The sequence below is a fragment of the Astyanax mexicanus genome, chromosome 13 (assembly GCF_023375975.1).
Source record: "Astyanax mexicanus isolate ESR-SI-001 chromosome 13, AstMex3_surface, whole genome shotgun sequence".
In the NCBI taxonomy this organism is placed as follows: domain Eukaryota; kingdom Metazoa; phylum Chordata; class Actinopteri; order Characiformes; family Acestrorhamphidae; genus Astyanax; species Astyanax mexicanus.
In genome coordinates, this window is record NC_064420.1 from 47892241 (window position 1) to 47912873 (window position 20633).

Consider the following 20633-nt stretch of genomic DNA (forward strand, 5'->3'; position numbering starts at 1 on the left):
TATTTTGATGATATTATGTATGCTAAAATATCTTCACAATTTTACCTTGAGAAACATTTTTCTGAAATTGTTCTACAAGATGCATTTATAAGCAGGTTGGTGAAACTCTGCCCATCTTTGCCTTTGCTTGATTTAGGTTGTGTCAGTTTGTTTTTGCTATCATAATGACAGGAAAAGTACATAATGCACTGCTTGAAATGTGCAAAAGGCATGTACTATTTATTTTAATTAATCATGGATGTGTTTGGAGCTTAAGGGAGAACTCTTTCACAGTGTAAAATTGACTTTTTGTGTAGTAAAACAAGATACTTCAAGTCTGGATAACAGTGTAAAAAGTGATTTATCTGCAGGGGCAAAATATGCCCCATATCATCTATTCTAAAGCATGTTTGAAGAAACTGAAAAAAATACCGGATCTCCTGGTATTGGTGCAGCTACCTGGATGTGTTCAACGCTTCTCAGCAGAGGAAACTGACCTGCTCGTTCATAACAGCAGTGTTATTTTATTCTGTTAATTGTTGCTGTAAAACTTTGCATGGATGACAACTGGCAAACACTTTGGATTTGAGTGTAACAAGTGTGGGTCTAGGTTGTATTCAGTCAGTGGGGCACCTGTGTTTTCCGCTGCCAAGATAGCAATACACCAGATATTTACCTGAACACACTTAATTTCCAAACCACTATGCTCATCAGCGGAGATATATTCACAATTACCATTGCTATTTAAATGACGCAGGCAGAAGGCATGAAAATAGACTGTTGGCGGGGTGTGAGATAGCAATGAGCATCATGATGCACCTTGCACAGGGTGTAAGATAGGGCCCTCTGCTTCTCTAAAAGGCTCTTTTTATACACAGTTAAGTGTAGAAGAGTTAAATTGCTTTAATTTTCTCAGCTATTTTTATTAGTACTGCCTATATCACCCACCTTTTGTTGCTTCTTTTTCAACTTTTTAAAAATATTCTAAATTATTTAATGTTTTTTTGAAAAATGGTTTCACTTTCAGCATTCAATCTGCGTTCAATATAATGTTGTGAACATAACAAGTATATAGAATAAGGAGATTTGCAGATCATTGCATTCTGTTTGTACTTACATTTATAAAGCATCCATGCTTTTTTCTGTATTCGTGGTTGTAAAAGGTTAGCTGCATGTCCACAAAGTCAATACTATCTACCATCTACAGTAGCAGAGCAATCCCAACAGGCCCTTATCTTCACATCATTAAAACACTGCCTAGGCAGCAGAACGGCAGAGAGAAAGGAATGAATTAAGTTAATTAGGATTAAGTTAATTGCTTAATCTTGGCTGGGAGGTAACTTATTTAGAAATGACTAAGAACATATGAAGCCTATTAGCCTACAGCCAGCAGACGGCAGCGTTTTTAATGAACGACGGCTTGTTTTTTAGAACAGCTGAATACGTCTCATTTATCTAAACATCTGCTTCTAGCATTCTAACACCAATAATCCTTATTCCAGCACTTTTAATAATGTGATCATGCTTAAATATAGTGGAAACACTAAAGACACTCTAATTGATTATATTTGTGTTAACAGTTTATGCTGTTTCTTTCTGTAAAAGTAATGTTTGAACATTATAACATCACTGATCATAAATCTGAGCCATATTATATAATTAATACACACTACCTGACAAAGCCAGTAGCAGTGATGCATTATTAGAAGAATAAGTCTTTTTTTTAAGAAATTACCAGACAATCTTAGCAATGACTTTATTACTGCAGTTCTTCACCTGTCAAAACTCTAATTCTTCTCTTCACTGCTGAAATTGAGACACAGTCCAATCTTGTAAATCTGAGGTTAAAAGATATAGCTGTTTCCATGTGGGTCAGCCAGACGTCTTCCTGTAGCAGTTTTCTCCAGTTTCCAAGAGTCTTTTGAAGGTTTAGAAAACAGTACTCACCGCTCTCTGGCTTCTGTATCTTTAATTTCTCTAAAGAAAAGAAATAACTTCTACTTTTAATAGTTATAGAGTTCTCTGTGTTTCTGTCCTTTTTGTGCTGTGTGTAAGTGTGTAAAAGCTGCGGTAGAAAGTGCAGTGACATCATCTGTTCTGGCACTGCTTTACTGCAGATTTTTTTGGCATCAATTTCAAAAGCTCAACTTATTTTCATTTTCATTACTGTTTACCAGCTGTAAGCTGTTAACTAATGGCTTGTTTCTGAAAAATACCCCCTTTTTTACTATTTTTCTTTTGAGCTTTTATATTTTCTAAAAATGCACTGCTAACTTTTGTACCATTTAAGTACAGTAGATTTACTAGTACAGTAGTTACTAGTATTTACTAGTTAAGTTCACTCATTTAATTTATGGCTTAGCTGGCCTACCCTTAAAAACCTCATAAAGCAAGTCAACCAACCAGCTAGGTGATCAATCTGCCCTGCTGGGGAAAAAAATGGGCAGTTCAAGCTGGTTAAACTGGTTACACTGGTTGACCAGCTTATCTGTTGACTGGCATGTTTTCATTTGTGTTTGGTGATTTCCTGAAGAAAATAGATAGAGAGATTTACTCAAAAAAATCTCAAAACCGGTTTGGCATGTGATTCCAAAAATATATCGTCGCTGTCCAATGAAAAACACTTATCTCCAAAACAGCAACTTTACAGGAGCGAGAAAAACCCTTGCAAACTTTCAATGGAAGTCAATGTAAAAAGAGTTCATTTCAGGTCATTTTGAAGAGTTTCTATTGGTCCGTTCATCAAGAAATTTTGGCACAGTGTGAGGGACCGTTTGTCTGTTCAAATTATGTAGTAAACTAAAAATCGACAAAAATGGAGATAAGTGTTTTTCATAGGACAGCGACGCTGTGTAAATATATATTGTGTAAAGCACATTAAATTGTCTCTACATATGAAAATAAAAATGCTATACAAATGCACTTGACTTGCCTCAATTTTAAAACTGTTAAACAAACACAAAAACAGCATACAATCATTGTTTAATTAGAGCTGAGAAATATAGTGCCAAATATTTAATAGTATCAAAAATAAAAAAATCATTGGTGATGCATTTTCTCTGCTTTTCTATGAATATTGTAATATATATATATAAATATATATATATTTATTTATTTCATGAGAAACCAAAGCATGGCTAATAAAACAATGCATAGTCGACTACTTAGACAAACAATTCACAGACTACAAAACCTTCATTATTGACATGCATTGCCAATAATTACACTATTATCAGAGTCAAAAAAGAATTTACAGTTAGAAACCAGTTTGACATTGAGATATGAGCCAGCAGTGCATGATGGGATAGAAAGCAGCACTGTGCAAAGTGCAGTGATTAAATAAATAATATATATATATTTGGAAAAATAACAAAAGGTTTATCTAGGAAATGTGTAACGTTTCATCCAGCCCAATCGTTTATGTATTCATAATTAAATTATTGAATAAAATATATATATATATATATATATATATAATACATAATTACGTACATAATTAAATATTAAATCTCATTTTCTCCCAACACAAATCTTACTAGAATCTTCTTAACGTTGATAAGGACGCGGCATGCGCATCTTCAGCGACCAATCCGAGCAGTATTGACAAGTTACGACGGGGCGCGCTGAGAATGCTGGGAAATGTAGTTGTGCGCTAAACTCATTTATAGAATTTTCGCTTTCTTACCTTAAATATCGTTTTACGAAAGAACCAAACATATTTATTAGGATAAGTTAATAACAGTTAGTGCTGACTTCTAAGATAGCTATGTGTATTGTATTTAAAAACATCGCATCATATATGTTTTAAAACTACAACTCCCAGAGTGCAGCAGAAGTAGTGATGTGTAGCTGTTGGTGGTGTAGCAGCGCGGCTAAGCTGAGCATGGAGAGCAGGGGAATGGGTTTAAATGGTTTAGTTTTTGTTATTTGTCAGTTTTAATGCTGTGTTTGAGAATGAAGCTGTTAAACAGCAGCGTGTTCACCTGGTTACTGCTGATCTCTGCGTGTGTCTGGAGCGCTCAGAGCACTGAGACTCAGTTAGCAGGTGGAGGAGAGGTACAGAGCCAGATCCAGAACCAGGAAGCTCCAGATCCTGCACAGAACCAGCCTGCAGGACCTCATACAGCAGAGGAGAACCCAGAACTCAGCAGGTACTCACTTCATCCACACTGCTGTATTACCTTCTGTTTCTCAAAGCAGCTGCCCAGCTAACTGAACAGTCCAAACACAGTGTACAATTACAGTAAACTACTGTACTGTAGGTTAAGTATCTGTAAAATTACTGTAATATACTAATACGTTGCCTCCATTTAATGTTTACGTAGTAAATCTAGCTCTATTACTGTAGATTGTGTAGTGTCCTGTAAATTGTAATATGTACGCTGATTTATGAACAGGATTAAGGTTACAGTGTTCATATTCACTAACATGCTATATAGTACATATGGCAGTAACCAGAAAGTTGCACTGTATGTGTGGGATCCCTTATGGACAGTATATGAACACCATATGGGCAGTATATGAGCAGTGTGTGATCAGTATATGAGCAGTATATGAATAGTATTTGATCAGTATCTGATTAGTAGGGGTGGGCAATATGGCTCTAAAATAATATCATGATATTTCAGGTTTTTTTTGCGATAACAATATACTTGGCGATATAGGAAAACTTAGGATAATATAGGATAATTAATTCATTTCAGGAATATAGTATAATAGTATAACAGTATAATCATAATGTGGCAAAATAAATAATATAGCATAGAATAATAAATTGCAGCAAATATTATTGCAGAATATTTAGTGCATGCATATAAACTGCAAACTAAAACAATTATACAATAAATAAACCTAAAGCACACAGTAAATAATAGACTACTTTTAAGACAGAACAGCCCTATTATCACGATATGGATTTTTAATATCATGATATTTCTGTGTCACGATATATTGTATACAATATAATATTGCCCACCCCTACTGTCAGTATATGAACAGTATTTGATCTGTGTATGAGCAGTATATGGACATAATTTGATCATTATCTGAGCAGTATATGGACAGTATCTGATCAGTATATGGATAGTATATGAGCAGTGTGTGATCAGTATATGAGCAGTATATGGACAGCATTTGATCAGTATATGAGCAGTATATGGACAATATTGTGGTCAGTATATGAGAGAAATGTAATCAATATACAGGCAGTATATGAGCAGTGTCTGATCAGTATATGGACAGTATATAAGCAATATCTGATCAATATACTGGCATTGTCTGATCAATATGGGGGCACTGTATGTGCAGTACATAAGCAGTATCTAATCAGTATATGGAACAAATGGGCAGTATTAGAGGCCGACCGATCGATCGGCCAGCCGATTTAATCGGCCGATTTTTGTTATTTTTTTATCAATCGGCATCGGCCGATTTTCTTATTTGGCCGCGCCGATTTTAATCCGGCACATCTGCGGGCAGCTACTTGGAACGCAGCGCAAGGTTTCAAGAGTGAGCAAGACTTTCAACGGGTAAGGCATCCATTTTTACAATCCAGTGTCCCAAAGTCTATATTTTCTCTCATGATTAGTAATCTGTGATGTTGCTTCATTTACTGAAAAAGAATAGAATTTCAACTGCATCGGTGTTGTAGCATTTCTCTGCAAACGAAACTATGCTTAGCGTTGATGGCAGGAGTGCATTTGGAATGCGCCCTGACTATGCAAGGCAAGCCCTATCTATAAGCTCTAGTATAAAATAACTGACGTCTCTTCTTCAGAAACGAAAATCTAAGTAAATAAAATCAAATTAACACTTGATATTTTCAGTATTTAAATTATTTTTAGACGAAATGAAAAAGGGCAGGACTAAAACTGTTTAAGGATATTCGCAGCATCAGCTGCGCTGAAATAATAATTACTGGTTAGTCAGGATTATTAGAGGACTGTACTTCTCCTTATATATAAACAGTGTTGGGCACGTTACTTTGAAAAAGTAATTAGTTATAGTTACTCGTTACTTCTCCAAAAAAGTAACTGAGTTACTAACGGAGTTACTCCACTATAAAAGTAATTAAAAGTAACTATCGGGTTACTTTTTATTATTCGCCCGTCAAAAAAAGGAAATCAATTATGCATTTACTATTATTATTAGAAAAATAACAAAAAATAACAAACGAAAATAAACCCAAAATATTGACAAAAATATAATCTAACGAATTTCAAAAAAATAAAACGAAATTCTCCACACAACCAAAGAAAATTACTAAAACTTGTAATACTGAAAAAAGCGGAAAAACGCGTCTGGGGATGAAATTTAACAAACCAAGCCACACTCAAAAGAAATATGTATATATAAAACAAAATAATGGACAAAAACAACAATTTAATGCCCGTTAAAATGGTATTAATATAACAGCTTCACCAAAAGAGAATAGAGCTTAGATCGTGCCCAAAAAATCCGACCCAGCCGGAGCCCGTGCACATTCTGCCCAAGCCCGAACCATAAACTGTCATTATGAGCCTGACCCGATCCGCCCCATAAACTGTCTGTTTTCGGGCTGATTGAATGAGCGAAATATAATCAGAATTATGTTAATTAACACTGTAACATAGAAGCATAGAACTATTATTTAATTTAAATGATTTTTAAGAACAGCTACACACAATGCTGCAAGTCAAACGCGGAGGCGTTCACGTGCGCCCAGAGCTACGTGATTACAGTTTTCATTTTTATTATAGTTTAATTTTATTTTGTTTTTATTTTTTCTGTTCATTTTAGGGTGGGCTTGCTAGCGCGAGCGCTTTACACAAGAACTAACGGACCACAAGGTGCCGCGCGCTCGGCACAACAACTCCCGCTGTACAACTCCGCTGTACAACAGCGCTTATAAATAAATTAAACACAAAAATTAGGGTATTCTATCAGTAATTTCAGTTCGTTTTAGTTAGTTTTATAAACACAAAATACAGTTCGAGATAGTTGTTTTTCCTTTTAATTACCGTTTTTATTAGATTCAGTTAACACAAATGTTTTTCACTTTCAATTTTCGCTATTTCGTTCGCTTTAGTGAACAATAATAATTGGTTACTTAGCAACATTGTGATTATCACACCATAGCTTTATATAAAATAAAAATAGGAGCCTGATTTCGGGTCGGTCCTCAGGTCAGGTGGGATTCGGGCAGAGAATCTAAGCTCTAAAATAGAAAGCAGCAGCACCACAAAAACCGGAGCAGCTAAAAATAACTTGGGTTGTCCACGGCAATCACTGAATTGATTAGAGCAGCAAATCGTCACAATTGTGCCTCACTTCACCACGCCAAACCACAGGCACAGCGGCCAGAAGCTCAAGTTCACCGGACAGAGGAGGGGTTAACCAGGGCAAAGCGAAATTAAAAAAAAAAGTTCATAGAGCTGCTAAAGTAACGTGCAGTAACGGGGTGTCGGAAATGGTAACGGCGTTATAGTTACAGTCATAGTAATTAGTTAGATTACTCGTTACTGAAAAAAGTAACGGCGTTAGTAACGCCGTTAGTTTTAACGCCGTTACTCCCAACACTATAAATAAGCTTTATTGTAAACGAATTAATAAAACAAATAGTTTCTAAAATAATGGAGTTAAAATAAAACATCTCTTTTTCCTTCACTACAAACAGACATTAAATCATGCCGCCTCCTGCTGTTCTGCTGTAAAACTCACCCGTTTAAAGCGGTTTGCGCTGTTAGATATTAAATGAAACGATGAGCAGAATTTTCTGTTTTGTCGGGTTCTACTTTAGAACCCCCTCCAGACTTTTCTGATAAAAGCTCATTTTATCCTGAACCTATAAAGTCCGCGCTCTTCAGCTTTCTCAACTCATTTTCCGCTCACGCACCGAACCTCCAGTACAGCTGATGAGACGCGTTTCTCTGGCTAAGGAGCTCATTTGAAGAAGAAAAAAAAAACAGATAAAGCTATATTTAAATTACAGCACCTGTCTGTTTTTGCATTATTTATAATTTTATTCTTAATTTAAACGTCACCCATTTTTGTAAAATAATAGCTGCAGCCCTAATGTGAACATTTTATAACATTGTCCTCCCATGTCCATTCGTTTTCAACTGCATGGAGTTGAAGAAGAAATGAGCTTTGCCGTTTTGGAGTAACTATCTAAAGTTGTCACATTATGGAAGTCTTCTTGCACTCTGTTAAACATATTAAAATGAATAATTAATAGACTAACAGACTGCAACAAGTCATACATTTGTTAATTAGTAGGCCCCTACAGTAAATTTTATATAATAGCCAACATAATATTTCTACTATAAACATGAATATATAGTGTATATAGAACATATGTTATATAATGAATAAAATAAAATGTTATGGATAATACAATCTAAATAAAATTAATATTTTTTTTATTAACATATAGTGATATAGTAACATTAAAGTCACTATAAAATGCTGACCTTATTTTCAATAAATTGTGTGAAGTTTACAACTGTTGTTCCTCCTCTTACTAGTATGATTTTAAGCATGCCAAATAAATATAATACGATAGCATATCGGCCCTAAAAATCGGCAGGTCACATCGGCCATCGGCTGACTCTGACCACTAATGATCGGTATCGGCATCGGCCTTAGAAAAACCCATATCGGTCGGTCTCTAGGCAGTATATAAGCCGTATCTGATCAATGTCTGATCAGTATATGGGCTGTATATGAGTAGTATCTGATTAGTATGTGAACAGTATAAAAACACCACAGGGGCAATATATGCACAGTATGTGCTAAGTATATGAGTAGTATGTGTTCAGTTTTTGAGCAATATCTGAGTTCAGCAGGGTAATAGTGTATGGAAAAAGGCTGGTCCTGAACTTTTCAGATTCTATTCTCCTGTATCTCCTCCCAGATGGTTATGGGTTTTTAATTCTATGGGCTGTTAATTCTAACGAGGCATTAGGAATGCCTGATTAACTAAGCGTTAAACACCACCTTCTACAGGGCCTTACTTTAAGTAACAGGGGAAATATCGCACCACACTACTGTACTAAACTTCCAGGAAAGTCTATTGTTATTAATACTGTCTGGAATCATTGGTTCAGATCATATGTTAATTGGGTGTTAAAAAACGTCAGCAGCACTGCTGTGTCTGATCTACTCACACATCCACTTACACTTACACAACACACACTAACACACTACCTACCATGCCAGTGTCACAGTTGATTCATCTTTATTTTATGTGCATATTATATTTATATCATGTTACCTGTAATGTTAAGATTTTTTTTTCCAGCAGTGGTGGCATTGAGAAAGAGTGGTCCTTTTCTTAAGGGTGAGCTTGAGTGTTGCCGCTGTAATAATCATTGCTAAACACACCCCTGTTCCTCCTGCTGCATCCACTGTTATGGTTTGATCTCAGAGATAAAACAAATAATACATGGTAATTTGCATACTCTCCAGCAGCGGTGTGGCTGTGGCGACTGCTGGACCACAGCTAAATACACTTCTTTGGTTTTGCCTGTTGCTGTTCTCACAGTTTATCCAGATAACATGTCTGATAAATAAACTGAGATACAGTATCTTAACCTGTGGAAGTGCAGCAAGTTTACAGGTACATATTTACGGAATAAAAACGAACAGTATATTTTGCATTCAGTGTACAGAGTGTTTGTTTTGTGTTAGTGAAAGCGAGTCCACTTTAGGTAGTATATGGTCGGTACGTGAGAAGTATATAGTCAGTAAATGAGCAGTATATTAGCAGTATGTGAGCACCAGACATGTATAAATTACTAGAGACCCAGATTTGACTAAAAGTAAAATATATATATTTTTAAACAAAGTGACTTGAGTAGAAATTGAAGAGTTCTTTAAGCATCATACTTAAGTACCTAAAGTAAAAGTACAAGTCTTGTGTTGATGTTATTACAGACACAATTTAAATATAAATATAAAGTTTAAATATCATATTGTCTATATTAATTCAACAGCACAAGCTCAGGAATGAACAGAATAGAGTATACGTTTACAAAAAGTCTTAAATGAACTTTTCTGAACAAACTTAGCAAAAAGAGAAGCTAAACAGCAAGCTGTTCAGGTCACTAGTTGGTTTGTCACTTTTGTAAAATCAATTAAAACTGTCAAAAGCAAGGGAATTAGAGCACCTTAAAACACTGAGCTGATCTCTTTATAAACAACGATTAATCAACCATGTCCCTCCACCTTAAAAGCATCCCTCTCTTCTCTTCTAATAATAATTTATAAAACATGGTCTAAGTCTAAGTAGTGCCAGGGGTCTCCTTCTCCATTCTCACCACCACTATCACTCCAAGTTAAATTTGGTGTTTCTGGTTCTTTCATTGCAAAACAAACTAACAAAACTCCAATGTTCTCAATGCAGGCAGGCAGCAGTGCTAAAGGCAGAACGGGAGCAGCGAGGTCTTCTTATAAGATCAGCTTGATAACTTGGTTTGCTTAATGATGAGCATCTTTATTAAACTATCTCCTGCTCTGGCTCTGGTGAAAATGTGGGTTTGGAATGAATCCTAAAATTTGTATAATTTTAACGAGCAGTAGAGTTTATAGCTGGCCCAAAAAATCCGTCCCGACCCGGCCAGAGCCCAACCTTAACCACCCCATGAAGTGTCATTATGATCCCGATTTAATCCTGGCCATTTTTTTTTTGTAACCAGAGCGTTAAACTGAGCTTTTTAAAGACATTTAAACTCAGGCACACCACCCTCCCTTAAAAAAATGGACTGTAAATGAATTTGAGATGAGTTCCCAATAGGGGTGAGTGTGTTATATCAGTAGAAATATGATCATTTAGATTCAAATTAGACACACAAACTATTATGTAATGGAGTATGATAATACTCCAGTAGATACAGACACAGCATTTCAGTAATTAAGTACAGTAATGGAATAAAATAATACACCAGTAGATACACATACTGTATTATAGTACTTAATTACAGTAGTGAAGTGAAAATAATACTGCAGTAGATACAGCATTTTAGTGCTTAAGTACAGTAGTGAAGTAAAAATAATACTGCAGTAGATACAGAGACAGCATTTTAGTACTTAAGTACAGCAGTGAAGTAAAAATAATACTGCAGTAAATACAGATGCAGCATTTTAGTGCTTAAGTACTGTAGTTAAGTTAAAAGTAATCCTGCAGTCGATACACATACTGTATTATAGTACTTAATTACAGTAGCAAAGTATAAATAATACTGCAGTCGATACAGATACAGCATTTTAGTGCTTAAGTATTGTAGTAAAGTTAAAAGTAATCCTCCAGTAGATAAACACACTGTATTATAGTATTTGGGTACAGTAGTGAAGTAAAAATAATACTCCAGTAGATACAGATACAGCAGTTTAGTACTTAAGTACAGTAGTGAGGTAATACTAATACTCCAGTAGATACAGATACAGCAGTTTAGTACTTAAGTACTGTAGTGAAGTTAAAAGTAATCATCCAGTAGATACAGATAGTGTATTATAATACTTAATAGAGGTGTGCCAAAAAATCGATTCACATAAGAATCTTGATTCTCATTTACTACGATTCAGAATCGATTTAAAATGTCCCAAAATCGATTCTGAGGGGCGGGTTTTAGACTGATTTTGGGCTGGGTATTTTTGTTGGACCTGGCAACCCTGGGGATAGCGCTTGTCCCTTCAAACGGAGATCTTCCAGACACACACAGAGCGTAGGTGTTTGAGAATCACCGGTAAGATGGCAGAACAAGCATTATATTACCTTAGATTAACGTGTAGTTTTAATGTTTTATGGCAGAATGCTTCATAACAAGCATAAAAAAGATCGCTAGTAGTTAGTTTCAGTAACTGTTAGCTAGCTAACTAGCTAACTTTCCAGTTCCACCTTAAATAACGCTACAGGTGGCAGCGGGCTGCAGCATTTAAGGCGGAACGGAAAAATAACAATAAGCTAATCAGAGCTAATTTCAGCTCCTCATCACAGAGGAATTAAGGAATGGACCATATGAATTAATTTCTCCACCTCCTGCTCCCTTTCTGAAGAAATACAACGACCTTAAATTAACTAGTTAATCAGCAGCTGCTCCTGAACTTTAGCGCTCCAGTGCTATCATCACATCAGCCCAGCAGCGTCACCTACACACCACCGCTAGTAGCCTGGTAATAAATCAGTGTTATTTATTATTTATTTATTGTTCATTAACGTCATTGTGATATCCCAGTGATTCCTCTGTCACTGAGGACCCACATTCCTGCACATTTTATTGTTTTTGTAACACATTACCTGCTTCAGGACCAGTGTATATTTTGGAGGCTTTTTTCAATAAGATTCATAAGCCAGAAGCAGAAATTTTTATAAATCAAATCGTTTTGAATCAAAAATCGATTTTGAATCGAATCGTGGCCCCCAAAATCGGAATCGAATCGAATCGTGAGATAGTAAACGATTCCCACCCCTAATACTTAAGTACAGTAGTGAAGTAAAAATAATACTGCAGTTGATACAGATACAGCAGTTAAGTACTTAAGTACTGTAGTGTTACTGTAAGTTAAAAGTAATCATCCAGTAGATAGACATACTGTATTATAGTAACTTGTACTGATTATACAAGTGTAACATTGAGGCTGGGCTTGTTGTCTAAGGACTGGATTATTCATGTATCTGATTTGTTTTTTATTCAAAACTCTGCATCATTCATCGTACACATCTACCTCACTACTGCTCTCAGTCTTTAAGAAAAAACAAAATCATGTTATCTGACTCTCTGATGTCTGTCTGTAGGATAAATGCCACTTCAAATTCTACCAATGACACCCTACACACCACGGCGCCTCTCACCAAGGCCACCACCCTGCCCACGCCCAAGCCCATCCTGCCTGTTCAGACAGGGGTTAAGGCCCAGGAGGAGGAGCAGTCCAGCGGGATGAGCATCTTCTTCAGCCTGCTGGTTATTGGTATGTTGATATTTCTGGAAATAAATGCCATACACAGTACAGTCTGTGTGTGGGTAGGATGAGTAATGGTGGGGGGATTGAGGAGTCTGACTGCCTGGTGGATGAAGCTGTTGCAGAGTCTGGTAGTGGAGGCTCTGTGTGTTGAGGAGTCTGACTGAGTGGTGGATGAAGCTGTTGCAGAGTCTCGTAGTGGAGGCTCTGTGTGTTGAGGAGTCTGACTGCCTGGTGAATGAGATGAAGCTGTTGCAGAGTCTGGTAGTGGAGGCTCTGTGTGTTGAGGAATATGACTGCCTGATGGAAGAAGCTGTTGCAGAATCTGGTGGTAAAGGCTCTGTGTGTTGAGGAGTCTAACTGCCTGGTGGATGAGATGAAGCTGTTGCAGAGTCTGGTAGTGGAGGCTCTGTGTGTTGAGGAATCTGACTGCCTGATGGAAGAAGCTGTGGCAGAGTCTGGTAGTGGAGCCTCTGTGTGTTGAGAAGTCTGACTGCCTGGTGGATGAAGCTGTTGAAGAGTCTGGTAGTTGTGGCTCTGTGTGTTGAGGAGTCTGACTGCCTGGTGGATGAGATGAAGCTGTTGCAGAGTCTGGTAGTTGAAGCTCTGTGAGTTGAGGAATCTGACTGCCTGGTGGATGAAGCTGTTGCAGAGTCTGGTACTGGAGGCTCTGTCTGTGTGTTGAGGAGTCTGACTGCCTGGTGGATGAAGCTGTTCCAGAGTCTGGTAGTGGAGACCCTGTGAGTTGTGTATAATATAATATATTGTGTATAATACAATATGGCATACCCCTAATTATGATATGATATTGTGACATCACCAGAATTCACATTGCGGTTCTTCAACAATGTATTGCAACCCTATTGAAACTGTAGCATTTCATTTGCGCAATGCATATCTTATACGCAAAATAATAATAATCACAGTTCACAGCAGTTTTAGGGCATGAACTGAGGGAATATTTCACAACACAGAGGCAGCATGGTTTACAGAGGCTGTGTGTACACATGTGGATCTCAGTTCCAGTCCCACTGACCACATAGACTTTAAGGGTGTGGTGTTTTATTCTCTTTACTCCTGACACACCTGATTCAACCTGTTAGGACTCTTTAACTAGGAGAGGAGAAGAATACTCTGCTGATGTAAAACAAAACCATAACACACAGTGCTAACACACACAGGTCACCAGCAGTATCGGCACTGAGATGCCAAAAGTCACGGGACATCAGGGGATGACTTGGCTTGGCAATGCTTATGGCAGTATGTGTATAACATATAATATGTGTATATATATATATATATATATATATATATATATATATATATATATATATATATATATATATTATATACACTTACAGTACAGGCCAAAAGTTCAATGCATTCAATGCATTTTCTTTATTTTCATGACTATTTACATTGTAGATTCTCACTGAAGGCATCAAAACTATGAATGTACACATGTGGAGTTTTATGTACTTAATGAAAAAAAGGTGAAATAACTAAAAACTAAAAACTAAAAATGTTAAAAACATGTTTTATATTCTAGTTTATTCAAAAAAGCCCCCCTTTGCTCTGATTAATACTTTGCACACTCTTGGCATCATTCTCTCAATGAGCTTCTCTAAAAGAGGTGGCCACCTGAAATGAAAAGTTTTCCAACAGTCTTGAAGGAAGGAAGGAGTTCCCAGAGGTGTTTATTAGCACTTGTTGCTCCTTTGTCTTCTTCACTCTGTGCTCCAGCTCACCCCAAACCATCTGGATTGGGTTCAGGTCCGGTGACTGTGGAGGTTTAGCTCATTTTTTGTTAAGAACATAAAACTCCACATGTGTTCATTCATAGTTTTGATGCTTCAGTGAGAATCTACAATGTAAATAGTCATAAAAATTAAGAAAACGCATTGAAAAAGAGAAGGTGTGTCCAAACTTTTGGGCTGTTATGTAAATCCAGCTTCTGTGAAATCAAACTGTCCACTTAGGAAGCAACACTGTTTGACAATCAATTTCACATTCTGTTGTGCAAATGGAACAGACCACAGATGGAAATTACTGGCAATTAGCAAGACACACTCAATAAAGGAGTGGTTGACTTGTTTTACGGACATTACATTAAAGTTGGATCAGCCTGTAGTGTGTTTTTCCACCTTAATTTTGTGTGTGATTCCAAATCCAGGCCTCCATTGGTTAATAAGTTTGATTTCCATTGATGATTTTTATGTGATTTTGTTGTCAGCACATTCAACTTTGTACAGAACAAAGTATTTAATGAGAATATTTCATATATTCAGATCTAGGATGTGCTATTTGAGTGTTCCCTTTATTTATTTTTGAGCAGTGTATTATACTATATACTAAATATATATATATATATATATATATATATATATATATATATATATATATATATACATATATATATATATAAATATATGTGTGTGTATATATATATATATATATATATATATATATATATATATATATATATATATATATATATATATATATATATACACTGCTCAAAAAAATAAAGGGAACACTCAAATAACACATCCTAGATCTGAATATATGAAATATTCTCATTAAATACTTTGTTCTGTACAAAGTTGAATGTGCTGACAACAAAATCACACAAAAATCATCAATGGAAATCAAATTTATTAACCAATGGAGGCCTGGATTTGGAGCCACACACAAAATTAAAGTGAAAAAACACACTACAGGCTGATCCAACTTTAATGTAATGTCCTTAAAACAAGTCAAAATGAGGCTCAGTATTGTGTGTGGCCTACACGTGCCTGTATGACCTCCCTACAACACCTGGGCATGCTCCTGATGAGGTGGCGGATGGTCTCCTGAGGGATCTCCTCCCAGACCTGGACTAAAGCATCCGCCAACTCCTGGACAGTCTGTGGTGCAACGTGACGTTGGTGGATGGAGCGAGACATGATGTCCTAGATGTGCTCAATCTGATTCAGGTCTGGGGAACGGGCGGGCCAGTCCATAGCTTCAATGCCTTCATCTTGCAGGAACTGCTGACACACTCCAGCCACATGAGGTCTAGCATTGTCCTGCATTAGGAGGAACCCAGGGCCAACCGCACCAGCATATGGTCTCACAAGGGGTCTGAGGATCTCATCTCGGTACCTAATGGCAGTCAGGCTACCTCTGGTGAGCACATGGAGGGCTGTGCGGCCCTCCAAAGAAATGCCACCCCACACCATTACTGACCCACTGCCAAACCGGTCATGCTGAAGGATGTTGCAGGCAGCAGACCGCTCTCCACGGCGTCTCCAGACTCTGTCACGTCTGTCATGTGCTCAGTGTGAACCTGCTTTCATCTGTGAAGAGCACAAGGCGCCAGTGGCGAATTTGCCAATCCTGGTGTTCTCTGGCAAATGCCAAGCGTCCTGCACGGTGTTGGGCTGTGAGCACAACCCCCATCTGTGGACGTCGGGCCCTCATACCATCCTCATGGAGTCGGTTTCCAACCGTTTGTGCAGACACATGCACATTTGTGGCCTGCTGGAGGTCATTTTGCAGGGCTCTGGCAGTGCTCCTCCTGTTCCTTCTTGCACAAAGGCGGAGGTAGCGGTCCTGCTGCTGGGTTGTTGCCCTCCTACGGCCTCCTCCACGTCTCCTGGTGTACTGGCCTGTCCCCTGGTAGCGCCTCCAGCCTCTGGACACTACGCTGACAGACACAGCAAACCTTCTTGCCACAGCTCGCATTGATGTGCCATCCTGGATGAGCTGCACTACCTGAGCCACTTGTGTGGGTTGTAGAGTCCGTCTCATGCTACCACGAGTGTGAAAGCACCACCAACATTCAAAACTGACCAAAACATCAGCCAGACAGCATAGGTTCTGAGAAGTGGTCTGTGGTCCCCACCTGCAGAACCACTCCTTTATTAAGTGTGTCTTGCTAATTGCCAATAATTTCCACCTGTTGTCTATTCCATTTGCACAACAGCAGGTGAAATTGATTGTCAATCAGTGTTGCTTCCTAAGTGGACAGTTTAATTTCACAGAAGTTTGATTTACTTGGAGTTATATTGTGTTATTTGAGTGTTCCCTTTATTTTTTTGAGCAGTGTATATATATAATGCTCCAGTAGCTTCATAAACAGCCTTTTAGTAACTAAGTACAGTAGTGAATTAGTGAAGTATACATCTCTAGTAGTGTTCATTAGCTTCCATGGCACATGGCAAAAATCATGGGACACAAAACTGTTCTCATTTCTCCAGAAAAGAACTCAACAGGTACGTACAGGCCAAGCTTCCAGAAACGTCCATCTTTAACTCGTCACTTTTGGACAGCTAGACCAGAGACTGTAAAAAAGATGGACGTTGTGTCGCCGTTCTCATTCATTCAATGAAAATTAAGCCAAAGTCTTCCGCCATATTGGCGATCCTGAAACCCGAGTCTGTAGAGCGCAGTAGAGACCAGAGGAGGGAGAAAGACTGTGGAGAGACAGCCTACTCATTTAAATAACCCCGCCCCTGAGAGCTGCCTCCACAAAGCTCACACAGTCTATGGCCCCGCCCATACAGTCATTGGTCCCACCCCGGATATAGGTGTAACCCAGCCCTTTTACACACCGATAACCACACCTTTTTTTTAATAGAGCTGAATAACGCTTTAAAAAACGAATTATTTGGGGATATAAAAATTTGACATTATAAGCAGAGGTTACACTAGCTGCTGCATTTAAATAAAGGAGGTAGAATTACAGTATATTGGGAAAAAAAAAACGTGATTGAAAGTTGTCTGTTTTGCCATTGAAACCTATGGGGATGGGTTGGGTTACACAGCTTTCTGCAACCGAACAGCAGGGGGCGCCCGACCTGTGGCGACTTCACTTTTGAGAGACGATGCTCTGTCCAGCTAAACACAGTCTACTCTATGAGCTAGACTAGAACATTCCATTGAGTAACTCGACTGTCTAGACTGTTATCACTCCATGCCTCTGAGATGACATGGTGCAGCTACCAGAGATGTGGAGGGTTGTAAAGACACTGTTCTGTGTAGAATTTGACCTTGCGTCGAATTCTGAGCTGCTGTGGCATGCGAACTCTGCCTCCAAGCAGTGATATATATATTGTGGTAGGCCCCTGGGGTTAGGGGTGTGACCACTGTGACCCGGAAGGAGGAAGCTCACAGAGATACACAGACACGGGGAGTAAATGAACTCAAATCATACCTTTTATTTTAAATGCCCTCCACCACACCCAAAAACATCTCAAAACATAACTCAGCCCAATGGGGCTCTAGAGTCTGTAGAATTACTTAGTTTTACTTTAAAGGCTAAATACGAGTCCGTGCAGCCTCAGCCCTCAGCTCCCCAGTCAAAGTCCTCTCAAATGATGGCGGAGGCTGAGTATATATGCCTGTCTCAACTGGCGGCTCAATCAGCCCTCATGCGGGCCAGCTGAGACAGGCATGGCTTTGCGCTCTGGCGTGGGGCGGACCCACAACTCCCCCGCCTCCTCACGCCACAATATATAGACAGTTAATCTGCAAGGTGGGAGGGTGGTTTGGGAGCTGTTTAGACAGAATTCCAGAAAGCAGGGTTTCTCAGTTCTTTGGATAATTGGAGCCTGAGGTGAGGAGGGTGCAATAGGAATGTCCTTCTTTTCTTTTGGGCTTGTTTAAACTAATCTGTTTAGCCCAGTGACTAAATAAAGCAGGGATGCTGTGGTTTAACCCTCTTCTGTTTTACTAGTGCATCTCAAAACATTAGAATATCATGGAAAGGTTACTTTCTTTCAGTAATTTAGTTCAAAATGTGAAACTCATATATTATATAGATGTATTACACACAGAGGGATCTATTTTAAGTGTTCATTTCTTTTATTGTTGATTATAATTATGGCTTACAGCCAATGAAAACCCAAAATTCAGTGTCTTTGAGAAAATGAGAATATTATATAAAACCAATTGGTTCTTTTGGTTACAGTGTGGGCAGTGTGCCAAGTCCTGCTGGAAAATGAAATCCGCCTTTGCATAAAAGTTGTCAGTAGCAGAGGGAAGCTGTAAGATATGAAGTGCTGTAAGATTTTGTGGGAAAACAAAACTGCACTGACTTTAGACTTGATAATAAAACACAGTGGATCAACACCAGCAGATGACAGACATGTCTCTCCAAACCATCACTGATTGGTGGAAACTTCACACTAGACCTCGAGCAGTTTGGACTGTGCGTCTCTCCACTCTTCCTTCAGACTCTTCGTCTCTTAATAAAACATTGAACAAGAAAAAGAAGCAGCGTTTTACTAAAATCTGACTGCCTTCAAGTGCACTTGCATCGTGCAGCAGTATGGGTACAAGAGAGTAAACTGGCAATTCCTGTATCTACTGTAACTGTAGATTACACCTTATTTATAAACTGAAATAAAAGGAATCTGATGGGAATCTATTACACTCATTGTACTGCAGGACCAAGCATCTCAGACTGCCTTCATTGAGCTTACAGTGCAGCCTGAGGAATCCGAAGCAGAGGAGAGAAAGTTAAGTGAGAAACAGTAGATAATTCAGCCTGTAATTTATTTATCAGAGGACGTCTGAGAAAAACACGTACATGGTCGTTCCGGACAGGAATAAAATCACAGAGGATAAAACCCCCATAAAAGAGAATATTACCCCAGGACCCCCTGAGAAACTAATCTTCTCGGGATAGGCCTTTACTCATACTGTAGTTCAGCCAATCGTTTTTTTTTTTTTTATGTGGGTAAAACTACACTGAGACACACTGTGAGCTTCTTCTTATCTTACATCAGTTGCGCCTCACCCAAATGAATCGTGGGTGGTGGCCTTGGCTCGTGCTCTCTCGCCCCCCGATCTCTTCCCATCGTACGATTTTCTCCAGGAAAATCAGCTTAGTGAGCAGAAAACAGCTGCCAGACCGCAGTCCTGGTGGGCTGCAGCACAGCGCAGCGCGTTTCCTGCCTTAGATCAGTCGATTCAGCCGTCAGATACTGTGTGAGCATCAGTCAGCTCAGCTGGGTGGGTTACTGAGGTCAGGATGTCAGATAATCATCAACACACTGGTAAAACGTGTTTTACCTGTTTTAGTGATTTCCTGCTGTAACACACCCAGCTCTCCTCAGAGAGGGAAGTTAGTTCATTAGTTGGATCAGCTGTGTGTAATATGCTGTAAACCAGGGGTGTCCAAACTTTTTTTGTTGGGGGCCAGAAGGAGAAATATATTTGAAGTGACGGGCCACAGACTCTGTAATAAAACAAATAATGAAATATACCACTTTAAATAATACTTTGTTCCTGATTATTTCATTTACACATCATTTTACTTGACTTACTATCTTTATCTTTGACAGTGTTGTGTAAACTAAGATTTGTCAAACTGATGTTTCATTTCATGATGTCTCTTAATATTAAACTCCTTAATTACTGCAACTTTTTAGACTCTTTGGCCCGTTTTTCTGCGCTAGAAATGCGCACTCTCTCCGCTTTTAGACTCTTTGGCCTGTTTTTCTGCGCTAGAAATGCGCACTCTCTCCGCTTTTAGACTCTTTGCCCCGTTTTTCTGCACTAGAAATGCGCACCCTCTCCGCTTTTAGACTCTTTTGCCCCGTTTTTCTGCACTAGAAATGCGCACCCTCTCCGCTTTTAGACTCTTTGGCCCATTTTATTCCACTAGAAATGCGCACTCTCCCTGCGTTTACACTCTTTGGCCCATTTTTTTCCACTAGAAATGCGCACTC

General features: G+C 38.4%; 1 protein-coding gene across 1 annotated transcript in view; it reads left to right on the top strand.

Annotated features, from left to right (window-relative positions):
* Positions 1–3707: 3707 nt before the first annotated feature.
* The window catches only part of slc9a8 (solute carrier family 9 member 8), a 76249-nt gene continuing 59323 nt past the window's right edge, over positions 3708–20633 (top strand). Inside the window, exons 1-2 of the mRNA XM_049463132.1 lie at positions 3708–4130; positions 12752–12924. Of these exons, the coding sequence (XP_049319089.1) occupies positions 3919–4130; positions 12752–12924 (385 nt within the window). The 5' untranslated portion in view covers positions 3708–3918. The remainder of the gene's footprint in view (positions 4131–12751; positions 12925–20633) is intronic.